General features: G+C 33.2%; 2 protein-coding genes across 3 annotated transcripts in view; one reads left to right on the forward strand and one right to left on the reverse strand.

Moving 5' to 3' along the window:
- Positions 1 to 3,285: 3,285 nt before the first annotated feature.
- Positions 3,286 to 17,099, forward strand: part of pip (heparan sulfate 2-O-sulfotransferase pipe) — a 530,582-nt gene continuing 516,768 nt past the window's right edge. Inside the window, exons 1-2 of one of the 2 annotated variants that reach the window (XM_074179052.1) lie at positions 3,286 to 3,304; positions 3,339 to 3,416. The gene's annotated coding sequence lies outside the window, so the exon portion shown is untranslated. Of the gene's footprint in view, positions 3,417 to 17,099 lie in introns of both variants that reach the window. The other variant, XM_074179053.1, reaches the window with a different exon arrangement.
- LOC141483942 (uncharacterized) lies at positions 3,322 to 4,800 on the reverse strand. Its single transcript, XM_074179055.1, has 2 exons — positions 3,937 to 4,800; positions 3,322 to 3,834 (listed from the first exon to the last, which is right to left on the reverse strand). The coding sequence occupies exons 1-2, from the start codon at positions 4,602 to 4,604 to the stop codon at positions 3,447 to 3,449; spliced, it is 1,056 nt and encodes a 351-aa protein (XP_074035156.1). The 5' UTR covers positions 4,605 to 4,800; the 3' UTR covers positions 3,322 to 3,446.

Raw genomic sequence — 17,099 nt, forward strand, 5'->3', positions numbered from 1 at the left:
CTCTTTAGGCATTGAGCATGGGTATGACGTTTGGCTATTTCCGCAATTGTCGAAGTCATCAGGCTGTAGGTGCCACTGGGTGCTAAAATTCTTAGTGCAGCCGCTTTCTTGGCTGTCGTGCCCTTTAATCCACCTCATGATAATGTTATTATCTACCGCTTTAGCTTTGGCTAAATCTTGGTGGCCCTCTAGTACTAGCCCTGAGGTAACATGTTAGTTCAAGGCTAATAGAGATTGTCTGCTATCAGTGTGGATTATGTTTTTGCCAGAAATTCCTTTCCAGGTTATTTATTTTGTGGCGATTGAGATACTAGCCAGTTCTGTTTGAACCATCTGGTATTTTTTCCTATTCCCCACTTAATCCTTATGCTTAATACACCACATCCTGAGCCTTCTTTGGTTTTTGAGCCATCTGTATATATGCGTATTGCATTTGTAGAATCTGACTCTGTGTTCTGTTTTATTTGTATTCTATAGGGTTTATTAAACAAAAACCTGGGATCAGTTGCATCACTGGTTGCCTGCAGCAGAGGTTGCGCAGTAAGCGCTTCTCGCCATTGGCTCAGCCTCAATTGACCCATCCCTACTTCGAGGTTTACACCACCCGTGTGCAATGGCCATTAACGCAACCTCCTTAACGTACAGCTCCAGAGGGGTCAGACCTGTTTGGTATAAATATTTCACCACTGAATTCTATTATATTTCCCTCTTCATCAGCACCTACAAAAATATGGAATGTATGGAAGATATGCTAGACCAATCATAATTCAAGTTGGAAGTTACACAGTTGAAGGGATATCTGGAAATTCCTACTTGGAAATCTAATTTTCAATTATAGAAAGTTGGGGTTGGAATAAATAATTGTGTAAAGTAAAAAATATGTCTGGGTAATATTTTGTGTAGTAAAATGTAGTAACTCCTGTTTATATTTCAATGATGTTAATGTTATGAGAAATTCTAATTTTAAACTTGTTAAAATAAAAAACTTATCAGTAGTAGTGAATCCAAAATCAACCATATTGGGGCTTTATGGTGCTCAGTATGTTTATGCAGAAAAAATCAGATTCAATAACACAGTTTCTTCATATTACACTTGTCAATCAGATACCCTTGTTGACATAACTCGTCGAATTTGATCATGTGACCAGAGAATATATTTGAATCTTGATACAACACACGTCTCTAATTATTTTCTAGGAGATTAGTATACTAATAGATACCATATATTCTTTTATTATTGCAATACTATAAACATTGTAGCCTAAGTGAGATTACAGGTTACCTGTTACAGGTTTATTATCAGTCTTTCATCTAAGGAGATCTTTATTGACTTGGATAGAAGAAACTGATGGTGGCCTTACCAAGCTAGCAGTTTTGGTTGGATAATGATTCATATCAGATTGTTTTGTATAATTCTTGACACTCTCAGGAATAAGTAGTGTTCTATGAATATACAGTGTTCAACTCCCTTACAAAGTTATGACTTTATTTGTGGGGGGATTCCTATGAAAGAAGATCATATAAATGCACGTCCTAAATCGCTTCGTTTCTGAAATAGCAAGGTGTTAAAGTTGTAGTAAAAAATTAATTAGAAGATATTATGTCGATTGTGATAAAATTTGAGTCGTTTGATAGCAATATATACAGGGCTCCTTTCGTGGTGTCACAGAGGGTTGCCTGATTGATATATATGCTGAAAATCATTGTTTACTGCTACTTGGGTATCATCTTCGGATTGAACAATAATTGAAATTATAACTTCTTTGTGTCCTGAGTATTCTGTATTGTATTTAGTTTTTGAGGAAAAAATTAAAAGTGATTCTTTGCACACCCGTGAGCGATTAAACAATGATCTATAAATGTCCTAACTCTTTCAAATTCGGCCTAAAGCTGAAGTTAACCCTCTCGACTCTCCTAAATTTTTTAAGTTTATACAAAAAACACTCGTGTTGCTTTGCAATGTGGTAACCAAAGATTTTTACCATGAGTATCAATCAGATAACCTTCTGATATGACAAATGTAATTATTATTTCAAATCTAATGACATCAAAAGGAGACCTTCATTACAGTTTTCAAAAATAACAATACAGTGAAAAAGTGAATTGTGTCAGAACTCGAAATAACGATATCTGGTTTGATATATCTATAAATAATTTTACATTTATAGAAATAAGATTTCCAATTTTTGCTCATAATGATGCTGTCATTGAAAGAACAAGTTTTTTACAGTAGCAGTATCATTGTTTGTGGCTACACTGTTGATTCGAATAAACTTAAAAAATTTAGTAGTGATATTTGACATTTTCAAGCGTTGAGAACTAGTTAAACAGTTTCAACTTTAGTTTTGTTTCCCTTTTTCACAATGCAATGAATAAAAGCATTATAATTTTTCTTTTATATAAAAGCTTAGTTGTTTTCAGAGAATTATTTAATGCTATTTTGATCTTGCCACTATTGAAACTTTTCTTATGCTGCCTTAGACCTATATTTGGATGTTGCTGGCAAAATATGTAGCGAAAAATTTTTGTTTTTTTTAATTTCGCAGTTTATTTTCATGTCTATTTCTACACAAAAAATACGGTATATGAAGAAAATATCAAGTAGGTCACAGTTTCCGCAGTCTGAACAGTGTGAAAAAAATTATCACGGTTGTATGAAATTACGGCCTTCTTTTCTTATGTTTATTGGTGTTTTCACAGTGTTCGTAGAAAAATTTATAAAATTTTTGAGAACAACTTCACTTTCTGTTGATTCGATTTTCTTTCTTTCAGGCCACCAATTGTATTAGTGATTGCAGTATTTTACCACCGTTGAGATGGGAATGCCTCTGTTGCACTTATTCATCATCCAAAAAGCTGAAAAATCTAATCGAAATTTACATTTTATCACTATGTATAATGATCTTGGCGGATTCTGGAAGGCACCTAATATATCAAATCAATGGTCTGTCATTAGGTACTTTATGTCTCGAATACGATTATAACTGTAATTGATCTTCGAGTGTTAATATTGTAATTAAATTTATACTTGTTTACTTTTGTTATAACTATGAATGAAATCAATCGGAATCAAATATGAATTTTATTCAAACACAGTTATAAAAAAATTACTATCAAATCAATATTGATGAAAAGCAAGGTTTTTTGAGTCGTAACTGTCTTATTGCTGAGGAAAGCTATTTTTAAATAGTGATAACAATAATAATAAAACTAATGAATATAGTTTATTGTATGATTTTCAGCTATAATATCCCAAGGACATTGATAACTAACGAAATAATTTTATCACAGTTTTCGAAAGCACGTTATTTGGTAACATCCCGACGCCGAAGGCGGAGGGATGTTACCTAAAATAACGTGCTTGAGGAAGTTGTGATAAAATTATGAGTTATTTATCAATGTTCGAGGGATATTCGGTGAGAAAATTTTTTGCAATTCGAACAAAATTATTTATTGAACACACAGTTATTAAAAGAACAATTCGTATAATGATATTCCGTTGATCTTGCTGTATTTGCCTCGGTTACTGCATAGGTGTTTCCACGCATACTATTGATTATTTGGTTATGATGTTCCTGATCAATATTCAAATAAGGTTTTATGGAATTTCCATTATTGTGCCCAGTAATTTTCAACAATTGCTGTTCTTGAACTCCACTCTTAGCTAGTTGACTGACTGCAGTTGCTCTATTAGAGTGATTGGTTATTTTCCTCTGTTTCGTATCCAAGCCAATTGCTTCAGTAGAAGATTTCGTCCATCCGTTGATTATATTTCTACCCAGAGGCATATTGTCATACCAGTTATCGCTTCCTGTCTTCCAGTGACGATTTGGCCTTAAAAATAGTCTATTTGTCTTGATATTTGTGCCTCGTTTTGATATTAATTTAATGAATAATCTGACAGGACAAGCATTGTTATCACTATTTTGAACTAACCATTTGCTAGAGGCGCAGTTCTTTGAACCCCCTTGGCAGGTTTTACTGAAAATTGGATTATATTCTATCCTATTAGTTGGAGATCCATTGTTGTCCTTTTCGATATGAAAATAATCAACTAAGCAAGCAGCACCTTCACCACCTCTCCAAGCCAATTTCACCGCTGCTATGTGATAAAATTTGCGTAGGAGTCCTATAGGGGTATTTTCATCCCAAAAGTTTATAATTTTACTCATTTCATTTGAAGTTAATGGTACTGAGCTTGTTTTGCGTTTAGTGGGATCTGTTTGTAAATTTCTTCGTGCTGCGTCGCGTGCATTCCGCGCTTGTTTGAATGCAACACTTTTAAAGGGGTCTAGCATGATATTATACTCCTTGTAATACTTTTCTTGTAATAATTTGCTTGTTATATTCCATACGGTTTTAACAGTAGCCTCCTTAAACTCTGTACTATCCTTTTTTCTCATATTAATCGCCCAATCCTTGAGTATTAATGCAAGCTCTTCGAGAGTACGATTTCCATCCAATTCATATTTTCTGGCGTCACAAAACTCCATAAATATTTTCCAAGTGTATTTTTTACTATTGACAGTATTTTTTGGTGTATTTTCTTCAATGATTTTGTCAATTGCCGCATCATTTTGAACACCAAAGCGAGGAAGTGACATTTTCGAAATAAATTGAATTACTGAAATGTCAAACAACTTTATTGTGTTGGTTGCTTAGCAATGTCATGACATAAGTGATAACTACCCGTGAAAACTATCCATGGGTAGTTATCAGTGTAATGATGGTTTCATTGGTTATTTTGACACACATGACTAGAAATAGACAAATTTGATAGGATAATTTTTTTGGCAAAAAATTTTCACTATAATTGGTTTTACAAAAACCGTGACACGTGTTTCGCTATACAATAGCTTTCTCATGCTTGAGAAACTTGTGTCGCGGTTTTTGTAAAACCCTTTATAGTGAAAATCATATAATAAACTATTTTCTTGTTTCAATATGGATTTTCATCAAGTATCGGCCAGTTCTATTCAACAATAATATTGTTTATTGAGTAAGTGAGTGCAATATGTACATGAAGCAAGTTTAAATGATTGAAAGTACAAAAAGTAAAAGAATAAATATAATGAAATGATGGGTATTGTGAACATTTATCACATAATAAATACAATGAAATTGAATTAAAATGCTACAATCAGTACAAAACACCTTCTCTCTCTGGTGCAAGTGTTTTCAGTTGCAGACCCAGGACAGAGGAATCAACCTGCCTAGGGACCTATGGACTGTATTCCAAGCGAAAATCTATGCTATTGAATTGTGTGTGGAGAGATTGGTACAATCGAACCTCACAAGTTTATAAAAATGTTCTCAGACAGTCAAGCAGCGTTGGAAACTCTTGGCTCCTACCGAGCAACGTCTAAGCTGGTAACAAATTGTCAAAAACGACTCTCGTCATTAGTAAGGCTTAATAAATTGTCTCTGGTCTGAATTCCTGGCTCCAATGGCCTGAAAGGCAATGAGGCTGATGACTCCCTTGCAAAGGAGGGTGCTACAAGTAGCTTCATTGGACCAGAACCTGTCATTGGAATTACTTTAGGTTTTGCCAAACAAACATCGAACACTTGGATGGCAAGAAGATTTAAAGACTTCTGGCAAAATCTTACAGGATTGGCTTTCTCCAAGGTGTTCATTCACCCTTCGAAGCTTGAAACCAAACAGTTGTTGGACTACAGTAAGGATGAACTACGATGTCTAACAGGCCTCCTTACAGGTCATTGTCCTCTGAATCATCATATGCAGAGACTCGGACTGTTTTCAAGTTTTCAGAGTTTGGTAGAACCACAATTCTACCATCTGACCTGAAAGATCACTCGCCATATAAACTAATCAGCTTCGTCAAGAAGCTGGCTGTATTTGGCCGAGTTTAAATAGGTGTGAGCCACAATAAACCCTTGCGGGTTGCGGTAGAGGGAATAATAGGCCCGCTCACTTTTGACCTAACCTAACCTAAGTACAAAATACTACATCATGAAATTTGTTATCATTCACTGCAAGGAGTGATAATAATTTTCAAACAAATTTTGTGAGTGATCATAATGTTTTAAGTGTGTGGTTTGTGATTCATAGAAGATTGCCATACCTGGTGCTATAATTATATGAATTTCAATTAGTGAGATTCAAAATATAGGTTGTATTTCACATAACAAATTCAATAATACAAATGAATGTTGTGGACCGGATTTTCTCCCAAATGAATGATGGTCTACAACTTGGTATTCATCACAAAAATCAGTACTTATGATGTACTGTTTGGAACCTTTGGTGTAGTAATGAATATTACTGGAGTTTTTTCCCAACACCAAATCGTTATTGTTAACACCTCGACACGTGTTTCGATCACCAAGTGAGTATACCTGTATGGTTTACCTGGATGATATATCTGTATAGCATAAATAGCTTTAGTTTAGCGAAGTTTCCTCTTGAAGATGATCACTTGGTGATCGAAACACGTATCGAGGTGTTAGAAATAACGATTTGGTGTTTGGGAAAAAACTCCAGTAATATTCTTTACAAAAATCAGTCTTATGATTTGTTTCTGCAGAACAAAAATTCCGGAGACCGTTCTTGTTCTTTTCTACTTTATCATGTTCAACGAAGATATTCAATAAATCTACAGATATTTTGCAGTTTTCAAACATAATAAAATACAGAACAATCTCGATTATCTCAAAGGCGTTTGAAATTATCTTGTATAAGCACATTTACTTGTCAACACACAACCAAATAAGCGAATTTCAACAACAAATAGTTTATTACAATGGATACAAATCAAACACAATAATTGCTAGGTCTGGTGTATCCCAAGTATCGAACTTGGGACCGCTGTTATTTTTGATATCTATAAGGATTTAAGGACACAAATTAATTTAATGAAGCTTTTTCTGATGATCTGAAAATACTGAATTCATTCCAAAATGTGAATGATTGCATACAACACTTCATATATAGATAAGGTGTTTGGCTTGGTGTAAAATTAATAACCTACATCTGAATATAGGTAATGATTGCATATAACACTTCAGATATAGATAAGGTGTTTGGCTTGGTGTAAAATTAATAACCTACATCTGAATATAGGTAAATGTAAAGTTATGTCATATACTAGAAAACATAGACATATTGAACATCCATAAGTATTCAAGGTAGTTTGCTTACCCGTTATGTGGAGACTAATGATTTAGGTGTATTCTTTGAATCCAAAATGGCATTTGCCAATCACATAAACAAAAAAGTTTCCGAAGGATTTATCGTACGAAATTGTCAAAACTTCACAAACATAAACGCTTTGAAGATATACCTCTCGTTATGTCAGATCCAAGGTTGAATACTGCTCAATTATTTTGAGCCCCTACTAGTTCTCCCATGAGTACTCAATTGAAAAAGTTTAAAGAAAATTCTTGAAATTCTTGTACTCTAAAAATACTGGAATTTATCCATCTAGGGGTTCTGACCACAATAGTCTTCTTAACGAATATTACTGGAGTTTTTTCCCAACACCAAATCGTTATTTTTACACCTCGACACGTGTTTCGATCACCAAGTGATCATCTTCAAGAGGAAGTTTTATCTTCCGAAACACGTGTCGAGGTGTAAAAATAACGATTTGGTGTTGGGAAAAAACTCCAGTAATATTCATTACTACACCAAAGGTTCCAAACAGTACATCATAAGTCTTCTTAACGACTTTCAATTAATTTTTTCATAAGAAAGGAGATGTGTTTCAATAACCTTTCTGCTTAAACTACTGCAATTATACTATCAGTTTTCTTTCTTTTGTTTTCTATTTAAAGTTATCATTGTCATGTTATATACATATTTATATCATGTCAAGATTGAACATGATTTGTTAATTTGTTATTTTATCTACTACTTATCAGTACTGATGTATTCAATCATGTCATGTAATTGGGTGTTACCTGTTGGGCAATAAATTATATTATTATTGATAGCCTCTGAATATCACTTCAGGGAGACAGAGAAAAGTATTTACCCAATATTACGGTATGTCTGCTCTAAGAGTCAGTTTCCAAATTATTAGAGGTTTTCGAGTTTTAGCAGGGGTCTGCAAGATTTTTAGTCTGGCATTTTGTCTGCAACTACGGTACATCTTGCATAGCTGCCGCAGTTGCAGACGAAACAGTAGGCTCATAAACCTGCAGACGACTGGCATACCTTAAAATAACAGCCAGTAATTTTTTCTATGCATGAATCTATGAATGTTTGAATTAAAAAAAATGAATAGATTTCTGTAGGCTTTTTCTTCCAGTTCGTGCCTGAAAGTTTTTTCTTTGCATGATCTACACATCTATGTAGTTGCATTACGTAAATATGCACCATTTTAACTTTCGAGAGCATATCCAAATGATAATATTATTGGATAATAATGTAAGATGTTACAGAAAAGCTGGTGAGGAATTCAACAAGAAAAATCCAAATCGTAGAGCCATTTCACATACGATGGCATCTACAGTATATGAGCCTTTCAGAAAAACTGGTTCTGAGAAATAAAGGTGGGCCAAATAGAAAAACTAAAAAAGAAATTAATAATGAGATATTGACTGCATTTGACGACAATCCACAATGCAGTATAAGGAAAGGAATTCATCCGGCGATTTGAATTTGGATGAAAGCAGAATATATAGCGTTGTTTGATAAAACATTAATTGAAACCATATAAGACAAAGTTTTTACATACCTACTCTTGAAGCTGGTGATAAAGAAAAAAAAACTAGATTACTGCTATTGGTTGTAAGGTGAATTTTGAATTATAGACATTTTTTTTAAACGTTTTATTCAGTCATGGGGCACATTCATAACAAACGGTGTAGTTTCAACAAAAAATGTGAAACATTGGGCTCAAGAAAATCCACATTTCAGTATATACTCCAAGAGGCGAAACAGAATGATTTGACCTTTCTTTTTACTAAATTTCAATTCAGAAAGGTTTGTTGCCCTTCACTGTAAGGCGAAATTTATATCTGCAATTGGATGGAATTTCAATGCATAATTCGGGAAAGGTGGATTGGAAGAAATAGTCCGACAGTTTGGTGGCGACGAAGATAACCTGATTTGACTCTCTGCGATTTTTATTTACCTACGCACTAATCGGCGTGCCAAGAATTAACACTCATTGAAAGTCTGAAAATATAAAGGAATCTAAAAAAATAGTTGAAGAATATATTTTTGTGAATGGACGGCATGTTGAGTGAGGCAAACTAACACCAAAACAAATAACTCTCTTTCTTTTTATGTCAACAGTGAGCAATAGTCGTTTGTATACTGAATGAAATGTATTTTCGTTATTACTATTTCTATGGTAGTTTTTTTTTCAATTGTGAGAATATTCATCGAAGAAAAATGTTGCCTCATAAGCCAACAGGTCAACATTATGCAACACTCAATGAATTTCTAAACAAATTGTTCGAATAGTATTTTCTGATAACGCATTTTTTTTCAAAATCGTTTGAATTTTTGATTCAATAAGCTATGATTTCTTCAAGAGATACAGTTATTGATAGGAAAGTATGACTTTGAAAAAATACAGTTTTCGAATACGACTATAACAAAAAATATACAGTGGTGATCGGAGTTGAAGTGATACATCCTGTTTATTATTTCAGATTTGGATAGAGAGGAACTTTCATACCTACATATCTGTGTAAGAGTTTTCATTGTTAATTCTATTTTCAATGGAAAAATGATATTTATTTATATATTACACTGAATTTGAGAACATTTGTCGGCTAAATCTGGGATAGAAATAAAAAAAAACAAGTTACTAAAGTGAACATTTTATTAATATCTAACAAAAGTTTTTGTCCTTGACAATCATAACTGAAATTGATATTGTCTGAATGTGGATGTAAAAATATTTTCTACACGACTTACAATATTTACAAGCATACAATAAGTTACAATAAAGGAATTTTTTGAAATTTTCCGAGTCATATCGAAAAAAAAATGAAGAAATCTTTGAAAATATTTATAACACAGTGGAATTGAAAATAAATGTTTACAAAAAATTCCTAGCTTTAGAAGATGTTCCGTATGAGTCGAGTGATAAGTCATAGCGAGCTAAGGAGCCTAATTGAGTAGGTGCGCATCTTATATTATTACCTAAAGGGGCTAGTTGTGAAATTGGCCCTGTCCAGGAATATTTCTCACAAGACCATTTACTGAATACATAAACTTTCAAAGAATTAGATGTAAAATTGTATTTTTCTATTTTTCAATAACACACTATGAAACTTTATCTGGACTTTTCTTGAAGACAGAGCATTGTAATTAAAATGTTCGAGTGTGTAATTGATGTGATAATACCGATCATTCATCAGCATGTAGGGTTAGGATGTTTCGTAAGAAGGTACATTTCATTGATGTTTTTTAGGATGAAAGACTAAGAAAAGAGTATATTCTCTCATTGTTGGTTCTTGCCTATTGATATTATGAAAAGTAGAGGTGATTTATCTTTCAATTTGATTTTGTGATCACGTAAGATCGTTTAATTTTACTCGACAATGAACTGAATCAGTTAAGTTACTTGTGAAATAACTTCCAACAGTATTTCAATACTGATTTCAAAAATATATTACCACTTTAGTTATTTATTTTCACTAGATAGACAGAAGTCAAAAATAAATGAATACGAGTTTGTTCTTACAGAAATATCAAATTAAATATTTTCAAAAGATGATTTTAATGGTGTTATACAAAATTGTATACCTTCGTTCACAATCATTACCGTAGGTACTCCAACAAGTACCTAATCCTCTCCACGATTTGGATACTACACACATCAAATTTCATGATTGGAAGAGTGGTATCCATTCTATTGTATTCTTTCATAGGTACATATATGCATGTATACATACATGTATTTTTGACAGTTTAATTATATACTAAACTATGCAAAACCGTAATTCAAACCAAATAACTGTTTCAGTCAGCTCCTTCCCTACATGTGTAAACTGCAGAAGTCTCAGAATTGAAAAATGACTTTAAAAATGTATTTGAAATGTTGGGAATATTCAAATATTGTTATTCAAGAAAGTTTTCCAACGTGACTACTCCTTCTTTCTAGTAGTTTTTTGCAATCAACATAATATTACCTTTAAATCTATAAAAGTAGAAGCATTCATCAAATCATTTGATTTAGCCTGTAAAGAAATTCGTCGTCGAGTATGGAATTTCAAACGTGTTGAATGTAGATTTGACTGAACTGAAAGATGAACTAACTTGTAGATTCATATTTCAAGATGCGAAAGCTGTTCAAAAAGTAATAGCTATAATTACTCCGGGAAACATTTGTTAGCAAAGTTTATAATACTGATGCATAAAGTCGTGTAAACCATTCATTAATATCGATTTAAAACGTATATGTTATGTCACAAATCGGCTATAAGGACGAATAAAACGTTGAGGATGCACTGCAATAATTTTAACAAACGGAATAAAGCGTTCGAAGATAAAAGATAGACAGACTATCGCTGAAAAACCGTGCGTGAAGCGCACCAATGATGTAAAGCAACGCTTCTCAATATTTTTAGCATTTAAAAATATTTTGCGACCCCCTAACCTGTATATTTGTAGTGATGGAGCAAAAGAATTGACTTTTCGAAGCGCACTAATGTTGTAGAGCAGTATTTCTTATTGTCTTTACCATTTTAAATAAATTTTGCGACCCCCAATCTTTGTAGTGATGGAGCAAAATAATCCACTGTTTCGAAAAGCGGATTCATTACCAGAGTAAAATAATTGATACCAAACACTCTTTCGATGCATTGCTTTCTTTACCGACCACAAACTTATCACGAATGAATAATTTACCAATATAATACAGAAAAATCGATACAGATACGAATTCTTTCGAATCGTTCGTGAAGATATGAATTATATGAAAATTGACCACTTCAGGTGTATTTACTTGAGGAAATGTAGACATTTTCTAAATTCTTGAAATTCCCTTTAAACCTAGTTTTTGTTTTCGACTCATTCGAGCATTTGAATGTTTTGAATGAAACCCATCAAGAGCGGAATGAGTTTTTTATTGCCACCAAAAGCCAAAATCCATAGCTTCACAAAAAAGCAATTTTTATTCATTTTCGTTGATTCAGTCGTTTATTGAAAAAGTGTGGTCGGAGATAAACATCATATACATGGTCTTGCATAATTTAAAAGGATAATTGCGTCATCAATTCTCGCTACTGGGCAGAAGTGGGACATTAATTCGTTTTTGAATGTAGCTTTAAGATGAGACAAGTTTGGCAATTGTCATAAAAGAAAATCTGCTCTATCTGTCGATGGAAAGTTGCTCTTAAGTATATTTTGATAGAAAGTAAATGCCCTTTATTTAACATTTTCGCGATCCTCGGTGACCCGCTTTCAGAGAGTCCGTATTCAGCCCTGAGGCTGTATGTTTTCCAATGTCTGCGTTTAATGGGTGGAAATTCAAATCCAACTGAGGTCGTAATAGCTCGGAAGCTGCTCTGCAAGGATTTCGGGAGAGGGGGGTTTGGACTGTTTGGAGTTTTTGCCACAAAGTGACAGGAAGGATAGAAACAGTGTACCTATTATATGTATAAAGAATGGTGAAATGATACTTCTAAGAGATGTACGTAGATTGGGAAGACCGAATAAATATTTTCTGTTTACCATTACTTTTCAAATAGACCTCGTATTCGTATAACAAATAATTATACATTAAATCTAGTTTATGTTGATATGTAACTTTAACCCGAGTGAACACTTATCCACAAATTATAATCTATGAAATGGTCGAACTCCTTTTTGCGAGTGAAATCTTTTACAGATATTATGCTTGAATGAGTTGAAGTGACTTGAAGGAAGATGCATTCAAACGAGGCTACTCTACGTATTTGAGTTAATAATAGGCAATCAATTGATGAATTGAGGAATGTTTCGACTGTTGAATATCAATCATAACGACACTACAACATAACACTAACTGTTTTTATTGACTAGTTGTTGCTCTATCTATAGTAATAATGCATGAATATACGAGACATCAGAGCAATGGATCGGCACTTAGTGAATTTCTAGAGAGGCAACGAGAACAATGATATTTTTGTTTATTAGGTATCTACAATGCAACAATTCACACAGAAATGTTTGGGGTCGATTCAATGTTTCCTGGTCCAAGGTGTTACAGAATTACCTCATTGACTTGTTTTTGAATTGTTATTCGAAATACTTCATTTTCCCTTCAATAATTTCCAATTAATTCTGATTCACTGGCTCGACTACCACTTCATTCATCATATCAGTTAAACAGGAAACCAGATACCTAAGTGAAGAGTTCTTCATGTTTTTTTTAATAGACTATTTCACGAATTGAAAAACAATGTGTTAATTCTAGCTACTGTGAAAGCCCACTGGATTCGTAATGACCTCCGCAAATAAATGATTTTAAAAGGTATTCCAAAAATCCAACAAAGGTACAGCAGATAAAAAACTTTCAAAGAGGAGAAAATTTACTAAAAAAATGTCTGCTCTGAAACATTTGAATTATTTTTTTTGTACCGACATTTATAGTCATTATCATGTTATGTATAGTCTTCGTTATTAACTCCGCTATTTGAAATAGGTATTATTTATACTTACTTTTGAATTTGAAAAGAGGTTTTTCGAAATTCTTCACTTCCTAGGAACTATTGAGTATGAATGATTTAAGCAAACAACATTTTTAATGGCTTGAAAACATTTTTTTTGTTTGAAGATTATATATTTCTGCAAGGTTTTGACTCAAATTATTATTTGATTTTAATTTTGGTACATTATACGAAAACTTTCTTTGTATTCAAAAGTATATTCACAATTCTTCTTGTTGGGCCATATTATATTTTAGTAGTTCTTTTTCCCTTGAAATTGTTTTAATGATTCAAATACATTTTTGTTGTTTGAGGATATTATTTAAAAATGTTGATCTTCAATTAATTGATTTTCAATTCTATACATAATACAAAAAACAGTTTTCAATTTGAAAATATATTTGCAATTTCCCTTGTTGGGAAATATATATTAGAAATTAGTTTTCCCTAAAAATCTCGATGGTTCAAAAACTGTTTTATTGAATGAGCCCAAAAGTCAGTTTGCAACTGTCTTTATTTGATAGTTGTGTTATTTATATTCTTCATACTTTTTATATTTCATATTTCATTTTTTACAAAATAATTTTCAACACAAAACCGCGTTTTTGGAAGAATCAGGTACTTTTTTACTTCAATTTATACGTGATTAACATTTATTAATTTTCATAGATTCGAATAAAGAAATTAAAAAAAAATAAATGAAACGGAGTTGAAATAAAATGATGATTGATGCATGTATTTCCAAAAAAACGTATTGAACACTAACTTTTTCAGGTTTCGAAAAAAATGGACTTTTTATCAAAATATTGTCGGCATTAAAATTTAATTTTTTTCAATTATTCATTTCATTCATAGGCAAAATTTAGATACCTACTGGTATACTGCTCGGATGTAGTCACCTCCCCTCTTAATTTTTGAACGAAACAAGATATCAAGATCGGACAAAATTTACGTAAAAAGGTATATCACTTTTAGTACTTTTTGATAAGAGGGGGCGATACCAACTTTTTTGAATAGGAAGGTGGATGTTGTGATTTGTGATAACTCGTTTGATAGGTATTTCAATTTCCTATCCACCTTGAGTAATTATCAGTTTTATATTGGGTCCATAGATTTACAAACAAAAGATAAATATTATAATTTTAAGAAAATATCACTTACCTACTGACAATAATAAAGTTTTTACATTTTGAGGGTGGTGGAAGAGTACACGCATGCTATCGGTACGAAATTCTGGTTAGACAAATGTATAACGGTCTATCTCAACGATGCGGGGACTACGGAGAGGATGTGCAGCTCGTAGCTGGAACATCCGGCACCATCTGGATGGCGTAGAGACGTATACTTACCTCGATGTGGAACAACGCCATTCACAAGAGATAACAGCAGTGAAGAACTCTTTCCGCGGCAAGTATCAGCACAAATTCTAACAGATCTGGTCATCGTAACTGTCGGGAACGACAAATTTGCTGCAACGAATATGCTTGCCGTTCCAATATTACTCTACTCGTTTGCAGTAATGAAGTTTGCATCCCAAATTGTCCGTTCCACGGTTGTAATTCCCCTGACAACAAGGAGGCCGTGGATTTTTCGAGTTTATAGTGTCTACATGATATTATGGTACTGAATTGAAGTCATCAGGAGTTCGGATTCTCTTCTCTGCATGATTCGCAACCATGAGACAGCAGGAATTGGAGAATTTCTCTTTAGGGTAGCTGCCGGAGCAGCTGGTAAACTCGGTTTATTTCTTGACACTGAACGAGGTGATTACAGTTATGTAACCGTGGGATATTGAATCCGTTGTGGGGAACGAGAAGTGCTGAAATTTTCGGAACTATTCATTTCCCCAACTCACTCTCATACTAGTTAATACGCCTGATGTAGTCCTTTTCGACCACCAGAACAAGGCGATATTTGTCGTGGAATTTTCAGTTCCTAACGAGACATCGTTCGAAAAGAGGAGGAAAAATATCTATATTTACTCTTCGAATTTCACCGACTCTAACCAAACCATTTTCTCACGGTTGATTATTGATACCCTCTCTACTTTTGATTCTCGAAATCATGACAACTTGCCGCACTAAGGCAGAAATTCTAGCCGGACCAATGCAGAAGACTGTCATTCTTGGCTCACTGCGCTTGCTCAGTGCTCACTTACCCCACGGCGTGGCAAGTGGTAAATAATGCTGGCGTGCCCTCTTGAAAGTATCGGAGATTCGAAGGATAGGGCCCGACTAGCGCAACTTGAGGTTCAAAATATCAAAAATAATAATACTTTTTTATTCATCGTAACCTGGAGGACGAAGTGTCGTTTGAGGAGAGTTATTATAACTTAACCCTGCAATTCATTATGAAATGCTTCTTGGTCAATGTCTTTAGGAGCACCTATTATTTCACCAATGAGACTGCGGTTGTGTAACGTAAACTTTTTCAATCATTCATTTCACTCGTCACAAAAATCTAAGGGTGTTATATTAGCAGCAGGTCATTCTAAGGGACCACGTTTACCTACTAATTGGTTTATATAATTGTCATCTAACCATTTTTAACGATATTACCCCAGAAAAAATTGGTGAACATACTTTAATATTATCAAGAGAGAATGATGCACATTTTAAATATACATTTGAATGAACTGAAGTAAGTTTTGAATAATTTTTTTCTTGAAATTATTATATTCATAGTTTGTTTTCAAATTATTAAAACGAATATAAAACTTCTAATCACTCAGGAACGGTTGATCCGATTTTCAAAAATAACGAAATGTTGGATAGACAATTACGAGTTACCACAAGGTTCACTTTCTATTTGTAAAAAGTTGGTAACGCCTTCTCAATAACGAGTGATGAGTGAGTTTTTAAGAACATAGGCTTTTATGATTAAACTTTGATAGTTTGTTTCTTTCATAAGTTAGGAGGAGGGAGACTGTTTTGCATCTGCTTTATATATTATTTTTTGGGGTGAACTTTCCATATATATATATTTAGATTTCAGATTGTAGAAGGATAAAAACTTTATATACTATAGATTGGTCTACTGTAGTTCTGGATTAACTTTATAAAACTATAATAGAAATGAAGATATGGAAGTCGACATTTTTTCCTGAATTCCCTTCTCTTTGAGAATTTTTTAAAAATTTCTCTAACTCTAATAATTTTTCAAGATATTGAGTTTTCAATCATTTATGTGCGGTTTGAAACCTTTTTATATTCACAGAATGAATTCACAGAAGCAAGAATTGGTAGGTTTTCAAACATGCTAAAATGTTTTGTCGGTACTGATTTAATGATAACTCTGTTAATGAAAAATTTGATTGGTAGAATTGAAACCTCTGACTTGAAATAAATCCATTGAAATTATTGTTTCCACATCAGAATAATAATACTGCCTTTTGACACGTGTTTTGCTAATCAAGTTGTATACATTCGGTCAAAATGTCACTATAGGTATGAGGGTCATTAAATTAATACCTGTATTCGTTATTAT

The sequence above is a fragment of the Leptinotarsa decemlineata genome, unplaced genomic scaffold, assembly GCF_025532065.1.
Source record: "Leptinotarsa decemlineata unplaced genomic scaffold, Ldec_3_MD MMD2_tig00004307_RagTag_RagTag, whole genome shotgun sequence".
Lineage (NCBI taxonomy): Eukaryota > Metazoa > Arthropoda > Insecta > Coleoptera > Chrysomelidae > Leptinotarsa > Leptinotarsa decemlineata.